Raw genomic sequence first — 20,200 nt, forward strand, 5'->3', positions numbered from 1 at the left:
CCGGAGAAGATGTTGATCACTAATGGAACCAATAAATTATTAAAAATAGAATAAATTATATTTGTTAGTATTTTTTTTCTCAAATTACATCTTATATTTCTTTTCCTTTTTTTTATCTCCCCATAATCCCTTGTTACTTGAAATATGTGAATAAACAACTTATCATTGTCTTAATATCTTTGTTACATTTATTTTTTCTTAAGTTATATTTGTTATTCCTATCTTTTTTTACATTACTTTCACCCCTTGGTAGTCGTTAACTAATATCAATTGAAATAGGTAAAAAAATGAAATTGTCCTAACATCTTTATTAAATACTCAATAACAAATTAACAATTGATCCTATGAATAGGTATTTCTTAAGGCAATAATAATTTTTTCTTTAATATTTGACTCTTATTTCATTGTTGCTAACACTTGAAGAAAATGCAACCTTTGAGGCATTATATCAAAATCTAGCCATCAAAAATAAATATTTCAAAGAAACACAAATACAAGAGCAAAACACTAAAATTTGAAGCAAAAAGTCTATATTCAATTAACAGGTATTGTTGGAAACATGTCAAAACAAAAATGCAGCAATCAAACAACCCAACACGCACAAAAAAAATTGAACTAAAAAGAATAAGAAGAAAAGGTGTTAACACATGTGTACTAACAAGGTAGGTAACATCCAACAAAAAGTTGAATTCACGTCTAATTAGGGAAAAAAAGAAAAAGAAGGAAAAGTATTAAAATATTTTCATGTTGAAAACGGTGTCATGTCTTTTATGGAGTTAAAGAGGAAAAAAATGAGAGTATTTTAGACATAAATTTTCATTAAAAGTCATGTGATCAATATGTGCATATTTTTTGTTAAACTATTAAACGATGTTTAGGAGGAAGGGAGTCTGGGTGTAATGTGAGTTAAATAATTAAGGGATTTTTTGTAGGCTGCAAAAAAGGAGGGGTGTTGAGTGTAATTTGAAAAAAAAAAACACATGGGTGTGAGAGTGAGGAAGACGATAGAGATATTTTAGACACATTTTTTTATTAAAAGTCATGTGATTAGCATGTGCATTAAATTATTAGATGGTGCTTAGGAGGAAGGGGTGTAATGTGAGCTAAACAATTAAGGAATTTTTTTAGGGTGCAAAAAAAGAAAGGTATTGGGTACAATTTGAAAAAAACACAGGAAATACAAGTGTAGTTTACTCTAAAAAAATATTAAAATTTTATATATGTCTTAAAAAAACTCATCACAAATTAATATAATTTCACTCAATCATTGAGGTTTTAAACTAATAAAACAAAATTAAAATAGATAACAAACTCATAACAAGTTAAAACTTCAAAACATCAAAGTCATGTAACAAAGCTCACAAACATAAAATAAATAAGTTCCAAACAAGTCCAATTTTTTTTATAGTCAAGGAGTATAAGTTATGTCATTGTCATATTGAGAAACTCCTTCTTCATTAAAGAACTCAAAATCTCACATAGTAGCTTCCTCAACATTGTTTTCATTTAAATTCATGTTTATCATGGTATTTCCTTGTGCTTGTGCATCATCAACATCCTCATCATCCAAATTTAAAGGACATATGATAAAAAAATTAGATAGAAAGTAGTAATTAACTTCTTGATACCCTAATTTTTTCCTTTAGTTCTTATATTAGTGTATGTATCAGCAAAACCATAAAGAAAGGCCTGACCCAACTAATTTTTGAGTGCTGCTAGGTGCACCCAGCATTATTGCTGATGCACCCAGCACTAACCACGAAAAGACAAAAATACCCCTTACGGATCAAGTTGATTCGTAAGTTAATTTTTAAGACTTACAGATCAACTTGATCCGTAAGTTTTTTACGGATCAACTTGATCCGTAAGTCTTAAAAATCAACTTACGGATCAACTTGATCCATAAGGAGAGAAATTAGCAGGGGTAGTTTTGCCATTTTTAAAGAATGCTGGGTGCACCTAGCAACACTCCTAATTTTTTCCCACTGACTCAGCGTTGGCCCAAATCAAAAGCATCACCCTTCAATCCTTTCTTCATTCTAGAATCATCTAGATGCTTTGTCCTTCTTTGTCCATGTGCTCTTTGTTGAACTGTTTTGTGAACTGTTTTTCCCTTTTGTAGTTTCGTGCAATTCTATTTTGCTTTTTTGTTTGTTTCTATAGATTCTTTCTTATCTTTTGGTGATTTAGTGAGTTGCATTACCATATCAATAAGCCTATATATTTCACCTTGTAACTTACAGAAATGTATGAATGAAAAATAACTTTTGTCATTGTACCAGAGCTAAACATCCAAATCGTTTGATGGTACCAGAACTCCCTTTTGGAGCTTTGTTGATACTTCCTTTTTCCTAACAAATGTCAAAAAATCGTGTCATCTCTTAGGCCTAAAACTTGGTAGTAGAAACGTTCTAAATGTATCCATTTCTTCCACCAATTTTTATGAAAATAACCCTTGGATTATTGATTCAGGGGCTACAAACCATACTGCCTTTTCTTTAAATTGTTTTCAAGCTCATTTTAAAATAAAACCTATTCTTATTAAATTTCCCGATGGAAATTTTGTCACTTCTCAAATTTCAGGCATTGTTTAGTTTTCACCAAATTTTGTCATTCATGATGTTATCTCTATCCCACATTTTTTTTAATTTCAATCTTATTTCTATTTCTAAACTGATTGCTACTTTGTCTTACACAATTACTTTTTTCTTACATTTTTTGCAAAATTCTGGAAACAAAACCATTAAGGATGATTGGTTTGGGTAAGCTGCAAGAAGGTTTATATCATATAGACATCAACAATGATACACCCGTCTTAGTGAACAATTCCATCACAACTACCACTATTTCTACTTCAAATATTTGACATTTTAGACTACGTCACTTGTTTGGAAATAGATTGAATATTTTACATCAACAATTTCCTTTTATTTCTAAGTATATTAAAGAAGGTTATCATATTCACCAAGTATCATAGAGCATCCAAAATATTTGAACTTTTCACATGGATATTTGGGGACCTTTTCCCAAGATATAGGTACATGGTCACAAATATTTGCTAACCATTCTTAATGATTATAGGTGTTATACTTTGATTGTTTTGTTAAAATCAAAAGCAGAAGTTAAAACACATGTTTAAAACTTCATTCATTTGATTGAAAACTAATTTGAAGCAAAATTCAAAAACATACAGCCAAACAATGAGTCTGAGTTCTTTTTAAAAAGATTTCTTCGCTTCAAAAGGGATTTCAGATCAAATAAGTTGTGTTGCTACACCCCAACAAAATGGGAGAGCTAAAAGGAAACCTCAACACATCTTAAATGTGGCAAAAGCTCTTATGTTTCATTCTCACATTCCAAGTAATTTTTGGTAATATGATATCAAGCTTGTTTATTTAATTAATCGGGTTTCTTTCCTAATCAATTGGAATAAAACACCTTTTGAGCTATTATATAAACAAACACAAGATTTTCTCACTCTCAAAGTTTTTGGTTGCTTGGTTTATACTTCTACATGCATTATCAATCGTCAAAATTTGATCCACGATTTAGATGGAGGCATTTTTGGGATTCCAAAAGGGCACCAAAGGATATGTTATCTTATACTTAGATACAAAAGAAGTTTCAATTTCCAAACATGTGGCATTTCATGAAATAACTCTACCTTTTTTTAACAAAACAAAACTACCAAAGAACATATGTTCCATCCCTCTTGGCCCAAGCAAAACACCCACCAAAACTGAAAGTCTAGTCCCTTTATCCATAGAAAGTCACTCATCTTTATTATCCTCACCGCAATCCCCACCATTAGTCAGACCCAATGAGCCCAATAGTCTTTTGTCTCCCTTTCAGAACAACAACACCACCAACCCTATACATGTATCTTCCTTTTCTTTGTCATCTTTGAACCCTTCTCCACTTACTCCTCCTCAGCCTCCATTACCACGTTGTTCCACTAGACCTCACAACCCACAACCACCTTAGCTGATTACCACTGTAGCTTCCAAACCCAATCATCGTCAAGGTGCTTGTATCCATTCCATTCGGTAATTTCTTACTCTCAACTTTCTCAACCTCATCAACATTACATTATGTCTCTGTCTTCTGAATCTGAACCATCAAGCTATCACGAGGCTACCCAACACCGGTGTTGGTGTGATGCCATAAAGTCTAAAATTGAGGCCCTAGAGTTGAATGAGACTTGGACCATTGTGGACATTCCTCCTAATTTTTAGTCCCATAGGTTGTAAGTAGGTGTACAAAATCAAACGCTTACCCAATGGAAGCGTGGAATGCTACAAAGCTTGATTAGTCGCTAAGGGATTTGCCCAAATAGAGGGAATCAATTACTTCGAGACCTACTCTTCTATGGTTAAAATGGATACCATCTATGTTGTTTTTGCACTAGCCTTCATCAACAATTGACACCTTCACCAACTTGATGTGAGCAACACTTTTCTTCATGAAGAACTTTAAGAGGAAGTATACATGGTTATTCCCCTTGGCATTGATGATTGTAAGCCTTATCAATGCCACAAGTTACTCAAATCCTTGTACGACCTCATGCAAGCTAGTCAAACTTGGTATGAGAAACTATTTGTTCTATTGTTGTCTTATGGCTACAATCAAGCTCATGCAAACCATAGTTTATTTGTCAAGAATGAGGCTAAATTATCTTGCCCAAATAATAATAATTGATAATTTATATAATATTAAACTCCTTAAATTATCTTGCCCAAATACCAAACTTTATAGACAAAGTTGTGTTTAATTGCAAACATTTATTCATTAAAAATGTAAAGTTATTACTTAAAAAAAATCTAAAGTTATTGACAGAAATAGTATGTTTGAAAATTTATTAGAATGACTTTAAATTGGAGAATCGTATTTTTCAATGTATAAAATGAGAAGTAACGAAAGTGTTGGATTGCGCAGAAAGTGAGTTCAATTAGATAAAATTGGAATCCAAGCACACATAAAATAAAATAAAGAAATTTTATACTTGACATAGTTATGTAAGTATATTTTTGCAAATTGATTACAGTGCATTTTGTATTATATTTCTAGAAAGATACTTCAGAAAATAAGCAATTTATTGTAAATTTTTTATTATTTCAAATCTTAATACAAGTTTAGTTAATTCTTATACTCTATTTAATAAATTACTTATTTCAGTGTTTCAGTCTGTAATGTATTCATTTTTTCTTCTTCCATTTTTAAGGATAAAAAATAAATATAAATATACGAAATGACGGTTTAGACGTAGTAGTTTTGTCCTCCCTAGAGTTAGCACATTGTCTTCGTACGCTAAAAAGAAAAGTAGAAAACGAAAACGTCCACGCAAAAAAAAAGTTTGTTGAAATTTGAAAATCATTTTTTTCATTAAAAACAACAAATTAACAAATTGTACAAAAGCTAAACAGAGTAAACGCAAAAAAAAAAAAAGTTTGTTGAAATGTTAAATCATAGTATAATATATTTATTATCAAACAGACGAATCAATGTGAGTGAGAGAGATTATTTAAACTTAATTAAAAAATTTGAATTTAATTTCTTGGAATATGTATATTATTATGTTAAATATTTGAAGGAAAACATTATTATTTATAATGTTCCGACGATAACGAGGGAGAGGGAGGGAGTTGTAGAGAGGCGCATGATAGCAGAATGAGTTGGCGTTAGGGGGTGGAGCCCACCGACGGTTCAGCGACATGCGGTTCCGGCTCGGGACAGGACCTCGTCCTCTATCGGTCCACTCCGCTTCTGCGAAATTTCTTCGTCTCTGTCTCTGACCCCTTAACGCCTTCTCGATTCCGAACTCCTTCAACCCTTTGTACCATTCAACACGCCATCGTCATGCTCCCTTCAACTCTCGCTAAATAACAATGCCACCATAAATTCACTCCTCCTTCTTCCTCTTCTTTTGATTTTTGTTGATTGGTTCAAATTGAAGATACCCTTTCCATTTCTCTCTCGTTTCTCGTCTTCGTAGCTTGATCAGGTTTTCCGATTCGTCGGCGATCTCTCTCTCCATTCGCGATCGATCACCGGTTGGAGGTTTTGGGGCACAGAGACCGAGGTCGCCGCCATGTCAATGTCGGATTCCGATTCCTCCTCCTCCTCTTATGGCGCTGAATACAAGAGTCTCAAACAAGTTAGCCGCGACCGTGAGTATCTCTTCCTTTTTTTTTTTGTAATTAATTCATTTGATTCCTGATTCCTGATTCGCTTCTCTCAGCAATTCGCATTTAAGTTCTGAACTCACTTTAAGTATCTGTGATATAGTCAAACTTTTCTTTTTCTGCTTGTTTCTCTTTTTCTCTTTTGGTTCTGTTAGAGGATGCTGTATAGTGTTTGTTTGCTCTTTGCGGGTTTCATCGCACTTTGGCTCTGATCTCGGTGAATAAAAATAAAATTTGTCTTTGGTGTATGTTTTATTTATTGTTTGGGAGTGTTGTCAGCTAAATGACAGAGCACGTGAAGGCAAGCCGGCAGCCGGTGTGTTAAAATGTGAAGCTTGCCGGCACTGGCATCTGTTGGTGGTAATGCTGAACAGTAGATTCAACTGCTTTAGGGTGAACTCTGCGAACATTTTACTTAAAGGGGATTGGGATCTTCTAGTCCAGGAGCTAAGGAATTTGCGAGAGTGACATTCAGCCATTAGGATCAAGTTTCTGCACTTTTCTTGTTTGCGGCGAAAATTGTTAAGAAAAGGGCATGTTACGAAATGATTGTATACGATTATGAGAAGATATTGGTGTAACACCAATTGAGGAAAAGATAACTGGAAATTGGTTAAGATGGTTTGAATACCTACAAAGAAGGCCACTGAAAGCACCAATGAGGAGAATAGATTGCATGATTTTCAGTCCTTTGAAAAAGGAAGAGGGAGACTAAGAAGGACATTGGGGGAAGTTGTTTAGACTTAAGAGGGATCTCATGGTAGATTATATCTTTGAAATTTGGTGTTTAATCGAGCTGAATGGCGTTGTGTGGTCCATTTAGCCGACCCCACTTAGTGGGATAAGGCATTTGTTGTTGTAGTATGTATGTTATTACTTGGTGCTTATTGTTAGAGGGGAATGATAGAGTTTTGGGATAATTTCTTGCCATTAACCATTTTATCTCTATGGGATGAAGAGCTTGTCTGAATCTCTGTTACACTACTGCAACATTTTTTTTGCTCCATCTAAAACTGCTTTGGAATGTGTGTTTTGACATCAAAACTCCATTTGGAATGGTATCCTATCAGGCTAGAAGTGGTCTTCCTTGTTCCTAGTGTCCTTATGGTGTGCAGATCATAATTATTTTGAGGGGTCTTTTTGGCAAACATGTACAGAGATTGGAGACTGACAAGCTTTGGTTAATTTATGTGTCTTGTTTGTTGGCTATTTGTGTTTTTCATTTCTTTAGGTGATTATCTTTTTGTTTGTTATTGTACATTACTTTTTTTCTCTAACCGTATATCTACTTATGTCTCCCAGAAACAAAACAAGGAAAATTACAAGATGAATGAAATCACTCCAAATAACTTTTACAGTTCTTTAAAGAGTTGAGATAACACTCTACCACTGTACATGGCATGTGAACTTTTTTGCTATTAACATTGATACCAAACTCAATACAGTATTGTTTTATCCTCCTCATAAGCAGATGGACATTGAAAGTTTAAAACATGTTTGGAACAGAAGTGGCTAATTCCTTTGCAAGGATTGCATATTTTTGTATTTTCTTTTTCTTCCCTTTAACATTTTAATAGTAATTTGCTTGGAAGTTAACCATGATCAATTGCTTTCTGATCTGATCATATCTCGTTTAATTTCTATGTTGTGAAATTTTCTGCAGGATTATTACATGAAATGCTTAGGTCAGCGAAAACAGGAGATTCAAAATCTACATGGAAGGTATAAGATGCTGAATTCTGCCTGAGTTTTTCTGCTTCACCATAAATACAGATGGACCATCCTTCTGTCTATTTTGGCCTCAGTCTGTAATTTCATTCTAGGAATTTTTTAGAAGAAATTTCATTTTATGATGCTGATGATTGGACATAGGACATATTTAGCAAATCTTTCCAATATGCACCTTCTTGTAAGTACAGTCAATTGCTAAATCACGTTTAGAATGGTTTCTTTATCCATTGGATCTATATCTATGTTTTGCATGTTCAAGTAGTTACTAGTTAGCAACTTATAGTTTCAAGTGGGATCATTGTGGAAAATTTGTCATTTTTCTGTACTACTATCAACTATTAAGCGAGCAGCAGAGTTTGATGACTATGCTTTCTTGCTATAAATATATGTTCTTGAATGAGGGGTGCAAGATGAAAGCTTGAAGAAACTAATGAAAATGAGACATTAGTCTGTGTGTGTGAGAGAGAGAAGGAAGGGGGATTGAGTTTGGAGACAAAGTAGTAGCATGATCAGGAGATTCCTGGAGCATTAAAACTATTGTTAATCTTTTTCCTTTCAATTTAAGAAGGTTAATATGACATTTAGCAGTTTGTCAGGATGAGCTCTTTTTATCACTGCTGTTGAGTAATTGTTTTTCTTTTGAGGTATCTCTTCAGTGTTATCCTCACAATGTACTCTCCTTGTTAGGTATGCAGAGTGATTTTAGAGCTTTTGCAATGTTCTTTCCTTTTAATGTATTTTTCTTATGTGCCATGGTATAGGAGTGTTAGATATCAAAACCATTCATAAACCTTTACTGGAAAACATAACCCTTTGGAATAGTTGGTTTGGTTCATTACACTATATTAGAGCCTGTAACGACCAAGTGATCTAGAGTTTGATTGGGCTTGTTCATTATTCATGCTTCAAGCTCAAAGGACTCTAGTGCGAGATTGCGAGGGATTGAGTTGGATGTAAGAACCATGCATGAGCCTTCTAATAGTATAAGCTTTTGGGATGCTTGGTTCTTCACATGGAGGATGACTTTAAATCCACACAGTCACACACACACTCGTTTCTTTTTCAAGAAATCAGCTAGAGCTTGAAATCTAGTAAAATTGTTGATACTTCAATTGTTTATCATCTTGTATTGGTTCATGAGCTGCTTGCCTGCAGGTACTCATAATGGACAAACTTACTGTGAAGATAATGTCTCATTCTTGCAAGATGGCTGATATCACTGATGAAGGTGTTTCATGTAAGAATCACAAGATTGATTCTTGAGTAATAAGTAATCATTTTTCTTCTGTCCACTGTCAGAGAAAGACTTTCCATGATTTGGATGTAATGCCATGCTTGATTTATTCTGAGTTCTGATATTCAAATGTAACTTATACTCCAAAAATTGCAATCTGAATGTACGCTATTCTAGATATTTTATGTCTGTTAAATGTGGTTAATTTTCTCTTAATTTGTTGTGTCTAATACTACCATCCCTTTGCCTTCACTTTCCCTCTACTAAGAATTAAAAGAAAAAGTTACCTAAACAAAAAGAGTTAAGAAAAAGAACAATTGCTTCCTTTCTAGCTTGATGCCATTGAAGGAATATGATTACACTTTCGGAAGAAAATTATTCCCTAGACACCCATATTTTGCACAACTAGTTCTAATTCTTGTATGTATGTGATTTGTTTTTCTTTTTGTAGTAGTTGAAGACATATACAAGCGAAGGCAGCCATTGCCCACCTTGGATGCTATATACTTCATCCAGCCAACCAGAGAGAAGTACATATCCTTTCTCTCACGTTTGTGGCATATTTAATGAGTTGTCTTAAATTAATTTGAAATTCCTTATAGATCGTAAACACAGTAGTAGTAGAGGGCATGGAGGCTGATTTTCTGTTGGTCTGTCATGGTTGTTTTTGCATGATTTCTGTTAGTTTTACTGGAAAAATTATACTTGCTCATGCTGAAGATTATTGTTTGGCATTGTGTCAAAAATAATTGTGAGAAAAGTAAGAGTGTTGATGCTAGCCAAGAAAACAAAAGGAGAGGATCGTGTTGCTAATAGTTTTCAGTTTTAGCATTATTGTTTTGAAAATGTTTAAGGAATTTATTTTTGTTGTGCATGACTCTTGTATATTTCTCTGCTTGTTTGGTATGTATATTTCAAAGTTTGTTGTGAAGTATGTTGCTAATGACTATAGACATGCAGTTTCAAAGTTATTTTGTGAGTATAACTCCCTATATCTTGGTTGAAAATAAAATCTCAGTTAATATAGGGTTTTGAATTTGAGAGTATTGTCTCTTTTAATTTTTGTTCTTTGGTCTCTTATATTCTCTGCCAATTAATTTCCCTTTTATTTTATTGTTTATGAATCTGATTCTTTGTTTAACTTCCTCCCTCATGTTTACCACTCAATATTTCATGAATTATACTGCACTTTTTAATATTTTTTCCTCTTATCTACAAAATGTATCATGACACATAACTATTGTATTGTCATTTGTTCTATCACTTTGTCTCTTTCTCTCCCTTCTAGTGATGCACATATCATTTAAATTATTGAATGATAAATATTCTGAACTTTTGTGGCTGTAAAATGGTTCCATTTAGCTTTGATGGATGTTTTAGTTAACCTATGCAATAGGGTTTTATGGAATTGTTTCATACCTAATTATTTTCCTTATTCATTTTTGTTGGCAGTATTATTATGTTTTTGTCAGACATGTCTGGAAGGAAACCCTTGTATAGGAAGTATGTGATCTTTATACTATCTCCAGTGAGTGCAAGTTCATCTTGACTTCCGGGAATTGGTTTTCAATCCTGTTTTATTCTGTGTTCTTGTAGGGCCTTTGTTTTCTTTAGTTCACCTATTGCCAGAGAATTGGTTATGGAAATTAAAAAAGATGCACAGGTGTTACCTCGTATAGGTGCTTTGAGAGAGGTGAAGATTTTTTATTTATTTAGAATATACATGGAAATTGATTTTCCCCCAAAACAATTCACATTTTTGCTTATTGTGATTTTGTCACCTCATTTGAATGCAGATGAACTTGGAGTATTTTACCATAGATAGTCAGGTATGTGATTGTACATTTGTACTTTATTTCACTGCTTGACCATCATAGTGTCATCTCTTTTCATATGAATACAGTTACTTTCCTTTTGTTTCATTACTTGGTAAGTTTCAAAATTTATGACATGTAGGAGTGCAACATGTGTTTGTCCAGTTCCACATAGCCATGAGTGAGAGTCAAATGATGGGTCACAATGTTTTTCTAGTTAAAACAATTAGAATTTGTTAGCTGTTGAAGAAAACTTTCTTCAGATACAAAGTTTGTTTTTCAATGCTAAATAAATTGAACAAACAAACTATTCTTATGGCTGGATCTGTAAAATTACAGGCCTGATGAGAAGTAAATTGAAGTTTTATCTGAGAAGTGAAAAATGTAACTACTGAGATATGTGAATTGGACGTCCTATAAATCTATAATGTGTGCAAGTTGGCAATTTTAATCATTCATGTATATTACTTTTACAAGATCTCACCAACAAAAAAATTGATATGTAGAGTTATGTTGTTGGAACTCAAAATTCATGAAACCTGCTTGCTGAGGTTCTTCCCCTTAGGGAACTTTATCAACCTTCAAATGTGCTCATTATGGTTTCTTTGTTAATTTCTAATGCCATCATCATCCCATTATTTGGGATTGTCATTCTTCTTCTGTGAAATGCAATCTTTGTCATGATAATGCAGGGCTTCATTACAAACAATGAGAGAGCTTTAGTGGAGCTATTTGGGGATGAGGAGAATAATCGTAAAGCTGTTGCATGTTTAAATGTGATGGCTACTCGGATTGCAACACTTTTTGCTTCATTAAGAGTATGTAGTCAATGCTTTGCTCTTTTATCATAGAAATTAAAAAAAAAATTGTAATCAATGTTCTATAATTGTTCAAACAAATGATCGATAAATCTTCTATATCGTGTAAATGTTTCTCTAGGAATTTCCTTTTGTCCGCTTTCGTGCTGCCAAGTCCCTAGATGCAACCACAATGACTACCTTCCATGATCTTATTCCTACAAAACTTGCTGCTGGTGTCTGGGACTGTCTTATGAAATATAAAAAAACTATACCTAATTTCCCTCAGACTGAGACCTGCGAGTTGCTCATCATTGATAGAACTATTGATCAGGTTTCTTATCTCCATTTGCCAGTTATGGACGTGTAGTATTATTTCAACAAACTGTTATCATATTGCTTATAAGGAGGATGCTATTCTGGATTTGTAGATTGCTCCTGTGATACATGAATGGACATATGATGCCATGTGCCGTGATTTGTTGAATATGGAGGGAAATAAATATGTTCATGAGGTATTCTACAATATTGTTTTCCCCCTCTAAATTGTTGTGACTTGTGTTCACTTTCTTGTCATGAACACAAATCTACTGTATTCTTAAGGTTCCTAGCAAGACTGGTGGTCCACCTGAGCGAAAAGAGGTTCTCTTGGACGATCATGATCCTATATGGCTTGAACTTCGTCATGCACATATTGCAGATGTATGTCCTGTTTTTACTATTTGATGTTTATAGTGTAGACTCTATAGTTTACTATTTAGGGTTATCTCTTCTATTTACAACTTAAGCAACATGAACCTTTGGATATTGATGGCCTTGCCAATGCCAGGCTAGTGAACGGCTGCACGAGAAGATGACCAACTTCATTTCAAAGAATAAAGCTGCACAAATCCAACATGGTTCAAGGTTAGTCTTAATTTTGTGGGAGTTTTTCATCAATGACATTGTGATCTAAGAGGATATTGATTCTGCCCTAACAGTAGTAGTGGTGTAAAATATATTGGAAATAAAAAATTGTCTAATTTTGTAATTCATATCCAAAGCTATTATGATTTGAGAAGATAGGAAAAATTTATTTCTTTTTTTTATGCTTGTGTGTGTGTGGGGGCACAAATATGGAGTGTTGAAAGTTCTGTTTATGTATTACCCTTAAATATTAGAGTCAGTAGTAACACCTTCACTTACCACCCAAGGATACGAAACATTTGGATATTGATAGGTAACCTCTGGTTAGTTAGCTAGTTAGGATATAGTTAGTGAGTTCTTTGTTAGTGAGTGAAGTTGGTGATGATGTATATAAATAGGAAGAGGGGTCAAGAGGGGAATCACTCATTGTGTGGGAATTTGTAAAGGAATTGGGAGAGACTTGGACCTCTCAAAAGTCCAGGAGTGTTCATTTCGTTGTCTTTGCGTTGTTTTTGATTCTGAAACCAATTGGGGCCAGGGTTGGGAAATAGGGTTGTTAATGAAATTCATTCCTTGTGTGCTTAATCTGAATCAGTTCCTTTCAGATATCATTTCACAATGATATTTGCACTATGTGAATGTGTAATTTGACAGTTTTATCCAATAGTTGTAATGTCCAAATATGTATTATGCATGGCTGAGTTGCATTATTTAAAACTTTGTCATGCATGCCTAATATTTAATCATAGTTGGAGAGAGAGAAAAGAAAAGTTGAAAAGTAAATGGCAACTAACAAAATTCAATCTTTTCACCTTCATTCATGAATGGTTTTTCAAAAACCATTCTTATATGTTTATTTATTATCTAGTTACTGTCATCATAAACTTTACACAACTTTGCATTTCATTTAGAGGTAGTGGTGAAATGTCAACAAGGGACTTGCAGAAGATGGTTCAAGCACTTCCACAATACAGCGAACAAATTGACAAGCTCTCCCTCCATGTAGAGGTTAGTTCTGCAATGGAATCTTGATGCCCCCCCCCCCAAAAAAAAAACTAAAAAGGAAATTGTATGATATTATTTGCTTTAAAAAAAGGGTGCTATCTTTACTTGGTAACAAAACAGTAGCCTTTCTATGGTGTGTTAATGTACACCTGAGTGAAATATTTTAAATTTTTACACTCTGGTAATACCATATTTTAATTGCATGTAGGATTAGTTGGGCATTTGTTTGAGTTTTGTTTTTTCCCTTATTACCTTCTCCCTGTTTAGAAGAAAAAAAAGGAAAGTGACACCGTAAGCAATGGCCTTTATCTATGTTTTGGGAATAAGAATGTTAAGATGGATGTGTGGCACATAAAAAAGGACAAGATACAAAATAATTGTATACGATGAGATATTGGTAAGCCACTTGTTGAAGAAAAGATGACAGAAAATTGGGTAAAGTAGTTTGGACTTGTGTAAAGAAGACCACTAAAGGAACCAATGAGGAGAGTAGATTGCATGGGTTCTAGTACGAAAAGGGGCAGAGGAAGACCAAGGACATCGGAGGAAATTATTAAAATCTATCTCATAGTGTATAATGTATATGAGGATTTGGTTTTTGACCAAGTTCAATGGCATCATGCGATACATGTAGCCAACCTCCCCTAGTGGGATAAAGTTGTTAATTTGTTATTGTTGAGGAAATATTTTGTTGACAAAAAAGAAAGGAGAAACACATTCCTCCTTCGCTAAAGGCTTATCATTTCATTAGTAGGCTCCTTATTTTTGAAGTTACAGTGCTTGCTCGTTACATATTATATTCTAATGGGTTAAATATTTTTTGTCCCTACAAAGTTCTCAACTTTTGATTTTAGTCCCTCATTAGTTCAGTATATGCAAAATCGGTCCTTGTTAATTACCTAATGTTAAACGATAACTTAGGCATTGAAGTGGCTCAACGGAGTGATATGCCATCAATCAAACATAATAAAAGTAAATGTGTTAATATGTTTTTGGTCCCTACAAAGTTTGCAAATTTTGGTTTTGATTCTTGAATCGATAATTTTTTGTTCTTTTGATCCCTATTTTATTTGAAATGTTCACAATTGGTCCTTGTCATCAATGAAGCTCTAGTGAGTGATAGCATGTTCACAATTGGTAGCTCTAACTAGGTTCATCTGCATTCTGGACTCCATCTTTGCGAATAAACTTATTCAGTAAGAACTAATTGATTAGCCACAAGGACAAAATAGAAGTGTTGATAGTTCATTTCTATTTGTGAGCATGTGAATTATTGCCCAACTTTATTAGCGCTAGAAGTGTGAACATTTGAATATTTACCGCATCACTTTAAATTATTGATGTCTACTCAAAGTTTTAGTTGTTCCTTGTTACTGAAAAATATATAACTTATAGATATATGTTATCATGCAGTAAATAAATAAATCAATAATATTATGCTGGGTTACATATTTTCCATTTTTGGTAGGGTATCCCTCTTACTGAGATTAACCCCTTGGGAACTGTTACAATCGAGACCAGTGACCTACCACAACAGTGACTGAGGGTTAATTCACATGAATTCTTTAGGGAATACCCTGATCAAAGACTCCCCCCCCCTTCCTCCCGATAATATTTGATTTTCATCAAGATTTTTGCTGATTGCGACTGAATAAATAACTTTTGTGCTTAATTAAGTTTATTAGATATTTGAGTATTTCTGATAGTTCTTTCTTCAGCAATTTGCATTAGGGTTTTAAGTTTAACGTGTTAATTGAATTTATTACAATGGTGGAGTGGATTATGATCATGAGTTTCATATGTGTACACAAGTGATGAGCTTCTTTGTCCAGATTGCAGGAAAAATTAACAGAATTATTAGGGAGTCAGGACTTCGGGAACTTGGGCAGCTGGAGCAAGATCTTGTTTTTGGAGACGCAGGGATGAAAGATGTGATCAAATTTTTTACTACAAACGAAGTAAGTAATTCTAAGATGGGAAATGAAAAGGGTGTACCTTACACCTAGTTAGTCGACAAAATAAGAAAGTTTTTTATTGCAGAAAAAGGTCATGAAATTAGAAATAGAACTTTTGCTTTTTCATTTGTTAAAATTCATTTATGTACCATGTTTATGCAGGATACAACTCGTGAAAATAAGTTGCGCTTGTTAATGATTCTTGCGTCCATATATCCTGAGAAATTTGAGGCTGAAAAGGGTCTGAATTTAATGAAGGTGTGGTTTCTTTAAACTTGGTGTCAACTATTGCCTCTTGCTCTTGACTTAATATGTCAAATAGCATTGTTATCAATGATGGTGCTATGCAATACTCTTGTAACATGAAACCTTTCAAATACTTTTCAGGTAGCGAAGTTGACAGATGAGGATGCAATTGCAATAAATAATTTGAGAATGCTTGGGGGAGAACCTGATACCAAAACGACTTCGACGAGTTCTTTTGCTCTTAAATTTGATATGCACAAGGTAAAGGTAATTTTTAGTTTAAATATATTATTTTCAGTGTAATATTATTTCTGAAAAGTGCTTCTTTAAATTGTCAGAAAAAGCGTGCAGCAAGGAAAGATCGATCTGGTGAAGAGGATACATGGCAGTTATCACGTTTTTATCCCATAATAGAGGTACAAATTAAGTTGATACAATTTCCGCACATAAAATGTATTTAATTTTATGAAAATTTAACGGGGAGGATGTAAAACTACTGCTGAACAATCTTCTTTTCTTATTTAGTTATGACTTGTGAACTTTGCATGATAGATGAGCCTATGATGTTTTCTAGGGCCTAAAGAATCAGAAGTAGTTGGTTCTTTGAATATTCCTACAAGTCATGTTGTAAAATGCTGGCTAACAGAGAGTAGGGCATTCACTCAGCTAGTGGTTATTTGCTATTATGTCCTACAGTCTTTTAGTCTCATTGTATTATTAAGAAAATAAAGGACACCACATTTCCATGTTATGACATTTTTAATTTATAATGTTATCTTTATGATGATTTGATGGGTTGCTTATAAAGCCTTTAGAGCCTCATGTGGTGACTGGATGGTTATTATTCAGGAACTCATCGAAAAAGTTAGCAAAAATGAATTATCAAAACTGGACTATCCTTGTCTAAATGACCCAAGTCCAACTTTCCACGGTACAACTTATGCTGTACCAGTAACTCACAATCCTCCTGCTCATTCAATGAGATCAAGGCGCACACCAACTTGGGCTCGACCTAGAGGCTCTGATGATGGATATTCAAGGTTTTACTTTCTTTCCTCCTCAATACATGTCTCACTAATGTGATGAGCGCTTCTAATGAAATCAGTTAGTTATTTTTTTTTTTCACTTCATTTATGAACCCTGTTCTGTCTTTGCCACCACCTTATTATTCTTCCCAACTTCAGAGCTGTGTACTTGGGTTGTATACTTGCATGAGTTTGCTATTATAGACAATAATTTGTAGGGGACTACTGAGTATCTGTTGGAATTGCAAACTAGGACCTGCCATTCCAAAACTCACATTTAATTTGTCTTTTTCTGCTGGTATATAGCGACTCGGTGCTAAAACATGCATCCAGTGATTTCAAGAAAATGGGGCAACGAATATTTATATTCATTGTTGGTGGAGCAACCAGATCTGAGGTTTGAATAATACTTTTGATAAAAGGAGGTTATACACTCTTTTTCGTTCCAGTTTTTCTGGTCTGATACGTTGTTTTAATCATCAGCTTAGGATATGCCACAAGCTTACTGGTAAGCTGAAGAGGGAAGTTATTCTAGGCTCGTCAAGTATCGATGATCCTGCACAATATATTACGGTATTGTAGTGTTTACCTTTTCTTCAAGGTCAAACATGTTCCTTAAATTACAATTTCCCATAACCGCCCTTTCATACTGTTTTTCGGCTTGTAGAAATTGAAGATGCTGACAGCACAGGAACTTTCATTGGATGATCTCCAGATATGACGTCACAGACTTGAAAAATGGAAGATGATCTTCCTTCCGCTTGTCTAATATACGTGTTGTAACCATATTGTTTATTCATCTCATGTAAGAAATTCTTTGGACATTTGACCTGTGGTATAGCCAAGCCACTGAATGTTAAACTGTGCATATGTTAGGAATTGTTCATTGGACAGAGACAATTTTATTTTTTGAAAAAAATCTGGTAAATGCTATTCATTCGAATGACACTTTCGTTAAAAGCCGCTTTCAAGAATTCGTTGCATTGGATATTAGGAGCTGAATGAGGGCCGTTGCTTCCTGCACTCCTTTTTAGCTTCCGGATTGGCCAATCCGGTATGTAAAATTACATTTCAAATTGCTTACACCTTTAGCCTTCCGAAATGACCAGTCAAGAAGGTAAACACACATTTCGGAAGGTGAGGAAGCAATTTTTGGAATGCAGGAAGCAACAACCCAGAACAAGTTGGACACCAAATAACCTCTTTGAGAGCAAAAAAAGGGCTTACTGAGTGCAAAATCTTTGCCTTGACTAATAAGGCAACGGCTCCCACTGTACTCGATCCCGGCTTGTTTAAGATCGGAACCTCCGGAACAAGTGGCGGGTTATTCTTCCTAATCATCACATAAAAATTAAAATATTTAGACAGTTTGTTTTACAGGTCTAATTGAGTTTGTATGATTTTCAATACTACCTTCTTTTTTTATCTAGTAGCATTTTAAGAAATTTGTATTTTTTTTCCCTAAGATTTCTTTTGAATTATCTCTTACATTAATTATTTTCATACTGACTTATTTTTAAGTATTTTATAATTTTTTATAGTCAATAATTGTAAAGCAACTAAAAAACTTTTTCTCTCGTGAGGATTGAGGAAGATGATTAGTTAGAGTTGAAATAATTCTAATTTTAACGAGACATTCATTTTCTCTTTTGGGAAGGAGACACATTAATTAATTAGTTGAAAAGAAAGACGACAAGTCTTAATAATTAATGGTAGTTTTGTAAAAATAAAATATAAATTTTTAACGAATCTAATACAACTAAATAAATTACTCATTTTTCTTACGAATTTGTTAAAAGAAGTTTTATATAAAAAGATAATGGTAGTCCAATTTTTTTCGAAGAGAAAAGCTAGCTACACATGTTTTAACAAACTTTTTCAAATATTCTTTATTATTGATTAAAATTTATTAAAAAATATAAAATTTTGAAGGTTTCACTTTTTATTTAATGGGATATCATGATTTTGTATTTTTTTTAAAATTCATATAGAGACAATGGTAGTACAACTTTTTCAAAGCATCTGTTTGAGAAATGCTAACAATACATGTTTTAATATATTCTCATTTCTATTAAATGGAATTTTACGTGTCTTTTCCCTTTTCAAGTAACTTTTTTTCTTCACAGATCTATGAACTTCTAGTGAGGCCGAATGTTTGAATTGTTAAATCGTTAATGTAACTAAGTATTATCTAAAAAATGTGGAAGCTTAAGAGCATATACCGACCTTAGCTCAGTTGGTAGAGCGGAGGACTGTAGTGGGTTAGTTGCTCAAAGTAATCCTTAGGTCGCTGGTTCGAATCCGGCAGGTCGGATTTTCTTTTTATCATCTTTTCACTCAATGGATATAATTCTTGTTATATATTCCTTTAAATGACTTTTTTACTTATTAAATTTTATTAATATAATAGTTACATATCTTGATAACACAATGTTCATGGTATTAATAATTATGTGAATTTAAAGCAATATTCACCTGTATATTTAAAAAGTATATTATGCATTAAATTGAATCTATTTAATAAAATATCAATTAATTTTAAAATTTTATAAAAATTTGCAAACTTTGATCTACTAAGTGTTTTTTTTTCTACTTATTGAGAGATGTCCTTAAAATATATATATATATATATATATATATATATATATATATATATATATTAAAAAAATTATTCATGATGATGTATGATGAGAGGACAATGTCATTGTATTTAGATTAAAAATTGTCTTTTCTAGAATATTCTGCAACAACCAGTCCTTCATCCAAAGAGAAATGTCATTAATTAGTTCAATGAGTCCTTATATTTCCTCAGTTCAATGTTCAATAAACTCAACTAACATGCCCCTATCAATTCTGCAGATACGTAACTATTTATATAGAATCGGATGCACTGCAATCTGATCATTTAGCTCGCACATTGACCACATGCAGCCAACATATATAACATCAACATTTGGACCCCTCCCATCTAGTATTTCCTACTGTAGTAAAAAGTCATTAGGTCAAATTGCTGCATCATTCAAATAAGTAGATTTCTTCTCCATATTGCCTAATGGTAATTGCTAATTAAGTAGACTTAAATACATGAAAATCTTCAAATGCACAATCTTATATATTTTCCCAATACATTCTGTACATATTTTTTTCTAATGAAAGAAACAGACAATATTAACAAGGTAAGAACTGAAAACCCTTAGAACTATTTTTATATTACTAGTACTAGAGATTCTGTGCATATATACTAAGACGTTGTGCAGATTACAAAATCAGGCTTGATCACCTAAGATTAGAATTCATCAAATATA

General features: G+C 33.3%; 1 protein-coding gene and 1 non-coding gene across 3 annotated transcripts; both read left to right on the forward strand.

The window, feature by feature from the left end:
- The first annotated feature begins 5,611 nt into the window (after positions 1-5,611).
- LOC100792796 (SNARE-interacting protein KEULE) lies at positions 5,612-17,726 on the forward strand. Of its 2 annotated transcripts, XM_003549841.4 has the most exons (21): positions 5,612-6,167; positions 7,846-7,904; positions 9,069-9,150; positions 9,599-9,677; positions 10,600-10,650; positions 10,744-10,840; positions 10,944-10,976; positions 11,654-11,779; positions 11,901-12,092; positions 12,190-12,273; positions 12,362-12,460; positions 12,588-12,664; positions 13,576-13,672; positions 15,502-15,627; positions 15,787-15,882; positions 16,012-16,131; positions 16,209-16,286; positions 16,720-16,910; positions 17,202-17,292; positions 17,379-17,468; positions 17,563-17,726. In XM_003549841.4, the coding sequence occupies exons 1-21, from the start codon at positions 6,089-6,091 to the stop codon at positions 17,614-17,616; spliced, it is 2,001 nt and encodes a 666-aa protein (XP_003549889.1). In that variant the 5' UTR covers positions 5,612-6,088; the 3' UTR covers positions 17,617-17,726. The 2 variants fall into 2 exon arrangements, with proteins under 2 accessions (XP_003549889.1, XP_040867133.1); XM_041011199.1 differs by lacking the exons at positions 5,612-6,167; positions 9,599-9,677 and having other exon boundaries at positions 7,853-7,904.
- Positions 17,727-19,116: 1,390 nt separating this feature from the next.
- Positions 19,117-19,209, forward strand: TRNAY-GUA (transfer RNA tyrosine (anticodon GUA)). The gene is made up of 2 exons: positions 19,117-19,153; positions 19,174-19,209. It is a non-coding gene; the product is annotated as a tRNA-Tyr (tRNA).
- Positions 19,210-20,200: the final 991 nt, after the last annotated feature.

Source organism: Glycine max, chromosome 17, assembly GCF_000004515.6.
Source record: "Glycine max cultivar Williams 82 chromosome 17, Glycine_max_v4.0, whole genome shotgun sequence".
Taxonomy (NCBI): domain Eukaryota; kingdom Viridiplantae; phylum Streptophyta; class Magnoliopsida; order Fabales; family Fabaceae; genus Glycine; species Glycine max.